Source organism: Phyllosticta citribraziliensis (assembly GCF_038025025.1).
Source record: "Phyllosticta citribraziliensis strain CPC 17464 chromosome Unknown J3D65scaffold_19, whole genome shotgun sequence".
Taxonomy (NCBI): Eukaryota; Fungi; Ascomycota; class Dothideomycetes; order Botryosphaeriales; family Phyllostictaceae; genus Phyllosticta; species Phyllosticta citribraziliensis.
In genome coordinates, this window is record NW_027117356.1 from 25,706 (window position 1) to 35,376 (window position 9,671).

Genomic DNA, 9,671 nt, shown 5'->3' on the forward strand with positions numbered 1-9,671 from the left:
TCCGCACGTGGCGTCGGTGGTATTGGTTAGGGTAACGTTGACCCCGGTTGTCGGAAGAGCCGAGGCCACGCTCACCGAGAGCACCGAAGCCGACGGCCAGAGGGTAACCTGCGGGTAGAGCTGCAACGATGTGAGTACGGTTCCTGTCGTTTCGGGTACTGCGGTCGTCGGCGCCGTCGACTGGATCGTAACAGAAACTGTGCCTGTCTTCAACGAAATTCTTGTTGTTGACGAGGGGAATGCGGCTTGTGTCGTGCTCGGCCCCGCTATGCCGGGATCTAACGATGCAGGTAACTCCTGGTCAGTATCTGATGTTGAGAACGATGGCGAATCGCAATGCGTTGTTGAGAAACAAGGGACAATCGAGCTTGAGCTTGTTTGGTGTTTAATCGAAAAATAAGCCGTTGCGCGCGCAATGCTGCTGGGGAAGCCTGCCGATTCTGTGCGTGGCCCCGCCGTAAAGGCGGGTGCGGCCAGCTCGGAACCGAGAACGGAAGAGGAAGGCGAGGAATAGTAAACAATGCTCAACGAAACAGCGGAAGAACAAGAAAAAGAAATCGGGGTTGTAAATGTTGGAATTTCAGATGCGCAAACGGTTGGCAAAAGGGAATTCACCGAGGACGTGGACGACGTAGAAGAAAATGCCTGTCCGGAGGAGAGAATTGCAGCATATACCGTCTGCGTAGTCGTGAAGACTTCACTCTGGCATGTTTCTTCGACGTTGCCCACCTCCCCACGTGATTGGACTGCTGGTAGTCGGTTCAAAGGGTACATACTTGCGGCCTTTTGTCCGGGAGCGAGCGGGTGTCCCTCTGTACAGCCCTCCCACAGGGAGACTGCCAGGGAAAAAAGGAAAATTCGAGAAAGTACAGGAGCCATGGTCCTGGCGTAAGAGAGGGTCTACACAACAAAAGGAGAGTGTCGGTATAAGGTTATAAGGAGAGTAGTCAAGGAAAGTTATAATATAGAAAAAGAAAAGGTTGTCGAGCGGCTTGAACGGTTTCCCGAGCGGGCGAAGAGTTCATATATTCCCGGCCTGTTGATCAGAAAGAGGGTCGTGGCTGGGTCGAGGCAAGTCTCGCCGAATGGTTTGCTAACTAGGGTAAGCGGACGGGTCGGCCAACTGAGTTTATAAAATAGTCATTGGCGAGGATGAGGTGGATAAATATAGCAACAGCTGATGTAGCGCGTGTGCAGCAGCGTCAGAAGACTAGAGCGAGGCCAGGGACAGTGGACGCTTGATTCACTTTGTGAAGAAACCCCCGTTGCTGTTTCTGCAAAGGCCTCTCAAGGTGGGACGATGGGGCTAAGACGCGTACGTTACCAGGTTGAGCACTGCTTAGCAGTGCTTACATGAACGATCCTTTCTTTTCTTCTCATTGTACATTCTGGGGTTAACCGCGACGAGCTTAGCTGCAAAAGGCCCCTGCGCGCAACCTCCAACGCTGAACGGCTGACGAAAGGAACTAGAGCAAAGTAAATGGCGAATAATAGGTGCTGTCAACCTGTGTGTCCCTTTCTTGGCCTTTCTTGGAGGGCTATAGCGGGTCGGGACTTGATGTTTGAGACCCTAAAACGCCGAATATAGTCGACCAATCCGGTTAGCGGAGCAACATAAACTTTGGTAATTAAGATGGCTTGAACGCTTTCCCGGTCCCGGGACGGGAGGCTGCAAAGTACAAATGTTGTCAAGGGTAACGATGTGGCGACAATGCTGCGCTGGAGATGCCCACGTTGCCATTCTGCATCCACGGCTTGCCGTTGCAGCGAGTTGGAATGAAGTTCTGTACGCTCCAGCAAGTCGACCATGGCCATGCTGGCCACGTCATGAGGGCGGCGGACAGCCCCGCATTGGCAAGCCTTCGCCATCACAAGAGAGGCAGGCGTTTACACAATCGTACAGGTTAGTATTCCTTAGCCGCTTCGATGGTGGTGACTGGTTCAGCGGTCCAAGTGCCGAGACCCAGGAACCCCGGCGCTGCAGTTCGGACGGCCCTCATGACAGTCCGGCTGGATCACGCCGCTCAAAATGTTCGGCAGGGCGGTTCGGTCGCAGCGCTTCGGTCCGCTCGGCGCACGCCGTCACTTGATCGGAAATAGTCCAACCACGAAGCTCCAGGTGATCAGGCTGACGAGGGTGGGCTGGATGAATCCTTCAAGGATTCGCAGGCATCGTTGGCAGCGGCGGCGAGAAAGCCATCGAGATGAACCCCTGCCACTGATCGGACGTCACCGAAACATCAAACTGACAAGAGGAAGCGATGAGCCTTGCGGGTCAGCAATCAGGATGAAAGAAGGTAGTCTCTCGTCAGACGACGTCGGGAGCTGCACGCTCGATCCCGTACCACCGTGGCTCACGAAAAGAGCGTCTGTGTGCCGGAAGCGGTGCCACTCGTTTCACCGGCCGCCACAAGCGCTGGTACCTTGCCGATGGTCTTCATACCTGGATTACTCTATTTAGACGTGCTCTGCGACAGGTTCTACAATACGCTCCAATCCTTTGCAGCCTACACAAGCGGCTTCGCCAGGGGCTTGATGACGACGCCAGGTTTGACCATGACTCTCGGCTTCGTCCCGTCCTGGAAAATCTCCTTCGTGTTGAATTCGGGGCCCAGAGGTCGTCGCAGCGTGGATTCGTAGACTTGCTTGGACTCGTGCGGGAACGGCAACGCAGATGCCAGGTACTTGGAGTTCTTCTTGACCCGTTTCTCGTTGATCACCACGTTCTTCAATTTGGCGTCCTTGCGATCTTCCTTCTTGACTCCCTTTTGAGTGGTGAGGAAGCGCCCGCTGTTACGCTCACGCGATCTTTTGCTCAGGCCCGAGCCAGCCCAACTGCCCCAGCCCGGAAGGGTGTTGTCAATGACTTTGTCGCCCTCGTCCTGTTCAATGGTGCGCTTCTCAGCCTCAAACACATCGGCCACTTCGTCACCAGCGAAAGCCTTCTCGACCAAGGATTCTTTCTTGAGTGTGAATGGGTTGGCAGGTTCCTTGTCCGACTCTTCATCGTCCGATGTCTCTTTGTTGTCATAGGTGACGACGGTCCAGCCATCAGATTCAGCTGGCGCAGATGATTCAGTTGCCTTTGCCTTTGCTGGCTTCGCCGTTCTGGGCTTGTTCTCTGCCAGGTCCAGAACTGGGCCAGCATCGGCAGATGCTCCATGGCGTGACTTGGATTTCGAGTTGGGCCTCTTTGAAAGTGCTGCTGCCAAGGCATTGTCCTCAGGGTCCTCCGAAGGCTCCCGAACGACGGTGCCACCAGTTTTGCGGCTCCTCTGCTCCGCAACATTCCTCTGCTTACGCGACTGGTGCTCGCGAGGTTGGTCTCGATCCTGGGAATCGGTCTTGATCGGGTCAGGCTCCTCTTCGTCGTCTGAGCCTGGTTGCTCTTCGAATTCATTTCTTGGTTGCTTTTTGGTAGGCTTGGTCTGTTTTTCAGAAGATGGACCAAAGACACGGCGACCGATGGACTGTTGGGCGGCCTTGTTGTCATCCTCATCCGAGACGCCGTGTCCGTCAGCCTCCGCTAGCTCTCTGCGGATCCTCTTGACATCTTCGTCATTTTGGGCTTTGAGGGCGGCGTCGGCGCGCAGCATGAATTTCATGGAGGCGAGCTTGGAAAGACCACCAGCTTCTGCCGAGTCGGTGCCAGAAACACGATTCAGCTGTCGCTGAAGCCTCCGGACGTCGCCAGACTCGGAATTGTCGTCATCATCCTCGCTGTTCATGTCGGACATCTCGTCTTCGCCCTGTACGTCCTTGCCTTCGATCCTGCGGCGCAGCTCCTCATTCTTGCGAGCCATTTCATTGACTCCCTCACGAGCATCCTCGTCCCAGGCAGCCCTTCCTGTCGCCTTGATTCCCTTGGCCCACTTGCTCTCTCGGTGCTTGGCTCCCATCCGTTCTTCTGCCCTGCGACGATCCTGTCGCTCCTGCTCATCCTCAGACATTTCGATACCGGCAGCCGCCATTGCATCTCTCTCTTGCTCCTCGAGGCGCTCCCTTTCCTTCCTGTGGACCCGGCGAAACGACTTTGACTTGATCTTCTTGACTCGTTTCGCGCGCATTTCTTCTCTAAAGAGCAGGTCGCGAGCCTTGCGCAGCTCTGCGCGACGCGCAACAACTTCCTCAAGAGGCATTTTGTTGGTTTGCAATTCTTCAAACTCGCGAATCTGTTCCTCCTCGTTCTTGCCTGTGGCTAGGCCACTTTCTTCCATGATGGCCTGAATCGTGCTCTCGAGCTCGTTGGTCGGTTTGGCGTTGTTGAGAGGGACAAGATGCTTGACACCAGCTGGTTCCTGCGCGTCTGGATCCTTGATGGGGAATGAAATATGTTCGGCACGTCGGTTTTGCTTCACCGTGTCCACCCAGCGGTCAAGTTGTTCCTTGGCCTTTTCGTTCGCCGCCTGACGTTCGATCTTGTCCTGTAATCTTTTGGGTAGAGGCGCATCGAGCTTCCCAGGAATGCCGTTGCGCTTGGAAGATTTCTTGTCCTTGAGCATCTTGACCATTTTCTTTGCATTCGGATCGTTTGTCCCAGCCAGCAAGTCGCCAATGTCCAATTTTTGTGAAGAACCAACGCCAAACTCCGACGGTGCGGCGCTCTCGTGGGCGTTGGTAGGCCGATCCTTTTTCCTCTTGCCATCTGCATCCTGTGATATGCTCGATATGAAATTCTGGAGCTCCGAGATTTTGTTTGGGTCGTTGTCGTCCTCGTCGACGTCCGACATGTCGTAGTCCGATGCCTCATCATCACCAGCGGATTCAGAGTCTTCGGATTCAGATTGGCTCTCTTGCTGGCGTGATTTCTTGCCCTTGGACTTTTCCTGCTCTTCCTCTTCCTCGTAATCATCGAGCATCTGGGCAAGGTCCACGGCATCCGACCCAAGAGACTCATCGTCACTGTCCTCTGCGCTTTCGTCGTCGCCCTCTTCCAAGTTGAGATCTCCGTCCTCATCCTCGGTCCGGGGCGCCTTCTTTTTCTTCTTGCTCTTGGGCGCGGAGCTTCCGCGGAACGTGAAGTCGGCAAACCGTTCTTCATCGCTTTCTCCAAAGGCTTCGTCACTGTCGATGTCGCTATCGTCGTCGTCGTCGACGCGTCCTGTATGCCAGGTGTTTCCCTCCGAATCGCTGCCTTCGCTAACGTCGAGGTCGTCGGCACCGCCTCTGGTCTGCTTTTTTTGTCTTGGACCTTCGTCCTCGTCGTCATCCTCGTCGCTATCGGCTCTTTGACGTTTCCGGCGTGAACCATCGTCTTCAAGCTCACCGAGACGAGACTTGCGGACCTTGGGGTTGTCGTTCACTTCGCGCTCGGCGATGGCGTAGGCGTCTAAGTTGCGCTTTTGGGCTTTTTTGCGTGCATTCTTCGGTTTTCCGGCGGAGACAGTGCTCCGTGCAATCCTTCGAGGCATTTTGACAAAGATGGGCGAGCGAGACGTTGCGTTGTAGAAGCGCGCTCAGCAAAGATTGAGCGGAGGCACGAAATTCTGGAGTTGGTGGTCTGTGCGCTGGATTTTTTTGGCGCCCCTACTTGCCAACGCCGATTCGCCGACGCGACTTGCAAGCCAACCCAGAAGATCCGTCCTCTGCCTTTGCGATTCGTCTTCAAAGTCCAACTCTAACGCCAACGCCAACATGCAGCCAACTCAGGTGCTTCAGCGCAGCATCAGGCGCTTGAAGCTCACCACCAAGCAGACCAACAAGGGCTACTACAAGGGTACTGGCTCGGGAGCTATGGGTCGACACACCTCACGCGGAAAGTACATTGTCGAATACCACAAGGTCCGAACATATGTCTGCCCAAACCTGACGGGATTTGATGTAAATGGGCCAACTGTCGTGGACTTGAGCATTTCACTAATCAGTCAATAGCTCACACCATTCGTCACGAAACGCCTCGACCCTAAGGAGACCAAGACAAAGTACGAGAACAAGGAGGGCCCGCTCAGCGGCAAACTGTACCTCGAGAAGTGGAAAGAGGAGAATGGCAGAGATTGAAGCTGTATCAAGGCAAAATATAAACCACGAAGACAATTGTCGTGTGAAAGGAGCTACAGGGAATTGGGCATACCACGGCGTTTGAGGTGTCTCCATTGGTAACCGGGAAGTCTGCTGAAAACTTCAGGCTGTGAAAAATTACAAGAGATTGAGGAGTCTTTACGGTCATACTTTTCTCGAAACAACTACCGTAGGTGGTGACGAACGTTCTGGAGGCATGGTACAGTGTTCGCCGCTGGAGCAATGCGATACCGGTGCGTCCTCGTTGGCCAGCTTGAACAGCCCGAATCTGTGATGCGGCAGTCTGTCCCGATACCTGTTTTCAAGCTTATCCATTGACCTTGAAATTTCGCTCAAACAAGGCCGTGTTCGGATGCTCCCACTCGCTTTGCAAACAAGCTATTCCTAGGGAGTCTTCAACACCAGCTCCTTGCTGTGCGTCGTTCCATACAAGATCAAGAACAGACCACCATTTCTCCCAAGTAGTTCGCATTCCTAGGCCTGTCGAATTCGCCATCCATGGAGCTGTCACGTTATACTGCCAGAAATGTCCAACCGAAAATATAGTGCCGTTCATGTCAGCCACGTCGGGCCACCTTACTCTTCGGATCTCGGTCAGAATTGTTGCATTTCAACCAGGCGAGCCTCCGGGCCATAATGCCCCGCAAAGACCGATTGCGGGGTACTGAACGAGCCGACGGGGTGAATAATCAGTTGCCGAAACCAAACGTTGGAGAACGCGGAAGAGGACGTTAGCGTCTTCACACCCGAGCCCTTGGAGCTTTCGTTCAAATTGTCTTGACTCCGTAAGTGTGTCTTCGATGCTCAGAAAATCGATCAAGATTGAATCCAGCCTACTCAACTTGTTCCAACTCTACATCATGGTCCTACGGGATTTGGGGGCTACAACCACTTCAGCTTCCCCTGATTCAATGTTCTCGGAGGTGAATATACCGAAGACTCGCTGGCGTGAAAACTGCCTTCCCGATGGACATGGTTGACGTACCTCGGTGGCGCTGAGGCCATCTACTTGCGTAATGGCCGATACTCGGTAATCAAGCCTACGACGCAGCCAAGAACCCTTTCAGCACTGCTTTGGCCTTGGGAGAACTTCATTAATACCATCAGTGGCGCAAGCTTACTGCGTCGGTCTCCTCTTCAAGCAGTCCTCCTGAGCTTGCTTCTTGGAAGCCAACCACGATCTACGCATGGATTCTCCACAGTCCCGGAGCTGGGCTTCGGCTCCACAACCAGCCTCACACTGGCCGCGGCCGTATGTTGCCCTTTGCTAGGCAACCAAAGAGGGCCAGGTCCGTGTGGATATTTGTCCATGAAGGGGAGTGTTATATCCACCGGTGCCGTCGCCAGGCGGATGCCCGCTCAACTTCACCCCACAAGTCACAGTCAACGTCGCCATGTTCAGCGCCAGGCGTTCGCTCTGGTCTACAATACACCTGGTCCTTTTGGCAGGTCTCTCTTCATCTGTTGAAGTAGATAACGATCAAGTCATGTGAGTGCTTCTGCTTTGTCTTTTGATTTTTTTCAGCCACGATTCATGCACTGCAACAGGGCTTCGTCGTGGAACAGAGTAGACTCTGTGCCATCGACTCAAGCAACTCAGACTCAGTGGCTCAATTTTCAATATCTGGCCTTTGTTTTCAGTGCCACAAGCGGGCAACGGATCTGACAGCAATCAGCGCGAAGGACATCCATCCGACTAGCGTTCAAACAAACTCGACCTCTGGTTCCCTACCTTATTCAGATTCATCGACTGTCTCTCTGAGTAGATCAAATTCGTCAATCGTGCTTGACTATGGCACCGAAAGTGCCGGCTTCCCCTTCTTTGAGGTGTCAAACGTTTCATCTGCCGGTGTTCAAATCGAGTTGAGGTACTCGGAGGCCAAGGTCTACCTTGACCAACCCCACGCAGACGGACCATGGACCTTTTCAAATGGATTGAGCAACTCGTTCCGAGTCGAGACTTTCAACGTCACCACCCCAGGTCGAGTGCAGTCGTTTTTCATCCAAGGCGGCTTGAGGTGGCAAGGTATCAAAGTCTTGACCGACGGCAGCATCTCAATCTCGCGTGTCGGTCTTGCTTCAACTAGCGACAATACGCCGCTCGAAGATCTCCCCGGCTATTTCGAATCATCCAACGAGACTTTGAACCAAATCTGGGGCCTGGGTGCTCGGGCATCTCAGCAAGCGTGCATTGCCAACGGCTCCGCACCATCGACGTGGGAAATCACCGACCAAGGAGCATTCGTTCGCGGCCAAGCGCCGGCCCAATCTGCTCTTGGACCGAACTTCAGCAACTACACCCTCTCTTTCATTACCAAGATTGTTCGCGGCGGCACGGGATGGCGCGTTGCTTCTGGCGTGAATGGCTACGGTCCCTATTTGGTTCTGACGAGCGAGTACCCGGATGGGACGTTTGTCAACACTAATCGCACTCTCCTGCCACCTAATACGCTTGTTACTGGGTTTGGCTACTCCATTGTCAATCAAACCACCCTGACAACTGGTCCAGTCGTCCAGTATCCGGTGAATTTGGATGTCAAGGAAAACCAGTGGTATCGTATTTCTACCACAATCAATGCCACTGGGTATTCAGTCACCATCAATGGAAGCAGTCCAGTATTCGTTTCAAACGCCAACACCCTCTCTGACTGGACAACGACTCTCGGAGCCACTGGAGATCCAACGCTGGGAACATGGGGCTTTGGGCCGTTTCAAGACCAAGAAGCATATGTGCGAGACGTTGCTGTCACGGCAAGCAACGGCACGACTCTCTACCAGAATGCAATGACGGATGAAGCGACCCTGCTAGAGTACGGCGTTGGTCACAACACGCACTCTGTCTGTCTCGATGGCGCAAAACGCGACCGCTTGGTGTGGTCAGGCGACTTTCTCCACACGGCCTTCATTCTCGGCCACTCGACCAACCGCACCGACTTCCTGTCCGAGAGCCTGTCCTTCCTGCTGGACTGGCGAGGACCCGCGGGCTCGCCCTACGCCAATCTCGCCGGCATGTCGCCCAAGCTGGGCTCGTCGCCCGAGTACATCGACGCCTTTGCAGACGCCTACGCCCTGCTGGACTACCAGTTCTTGTTCCTCGCCGCGGCGGGAGAGTACTACCAGCACTACGGCGACGCGGCGCTCCCCGCGCTGCGCTCGCACTGGGCCGAGCTGAAGGATCTGGTTGCTGCCATCCTGCCTCTCGTCAACGATGCGACCGGCCTCATCAGCACGTCGGCCTCGCTGCCAGGCGCCTTCTTCCTCGGCGCCTCCAACGGCACCGCGCCCTCGGCCGCCTTCGTCTACGCGCTGCGCAGCATCTCCGCCGTCGCGGCCGCTGTCGGCGACGAAGACAGCGCAATGAGTTGGACAGCCACCGCGTCTACCGTCGCTGATGCCATCAACTCGCTGCTCTGGGACCCCGTGCGCGGCACCTACGCTATAGACATCACCAGCCGGTCCAACTCGTCGTCCGTCTCGGGCACCGCCTTCGCCATCCTCTCTGGCACTGCGAACGAGACACAAGCGGCGTCCGCCGTCGCCGCGCTGCCCGCCCTGCGCTGCGGCGTCGGCTTCAAAGACTCGTCCGCGACCGAGTGCACGAGCACGACGCAGATCTCGCCCAACACCAACGGCTTCCTGTTGGTGGTCCTGTG

At 55.0% G+C, this 9,671-nt stretch overlaps 3 protein-coding genes across 3 annotated transcripts; 2 read left to right on the plus strand and 1 right to left on the minus strand.

Moving 5' to 3' along the window:
* Positions 1-2,484: 2,484 nt before the first annotated feature.
* J3D65DRAFT_191885 (Utp14 protein-domain-containing protein) lies at positions 2,485-5,490 on the minus strand. The gene has a single exon (XM_066794350.1). It carries the CDS (start codon positions 5,409-5,411, stop codon positions 2,508-2,510), a length of 2,904 nt encoding a protein of 967 aa, XP_066649732.1. The 5' UTR covers positions 5,412-5,490; the 3' UTR covers positions 2,485-2,507.
* A 144-nt stretch (positions 5,491-5,634) lies between these two features.
* J3D65DRAFT_562788 (mitochondrial 54S ribosomal protein mL41) lies at positions 5,635-5,997 on the plus strand (the record flags this gene model as incomplete). The annotated part of the gene is made up of 2 exons (XM_066797586.1): positions 5,635-5,820; positions 5,872-5,997. The coding sequence occupies 2 exons, from the start codon at positions 5,635-5,637 to the stop codon at positions 5,995-5,997; spliced, it is 312 nt and encodes a 103-aa protein (XP_066649733.1).
* Positions 5,998-7,205: 1,208 nt separating this feature from the next.
* On the plus strand, positions 7,206-9,671 carry J3D65DRAFT_192034 (Six-hairpin glycosidase-like protein; the record flags this gene model as incomplete). Its single annotated transcript, XM_066794352.1, has 2 exons — positions 7,206-7,507; positions 7,695-9,671. Coding segments are annotated over exons 1-2 (2,072 nt in total), but the record flags the coding sequence as incomplete, so codon positions are not given.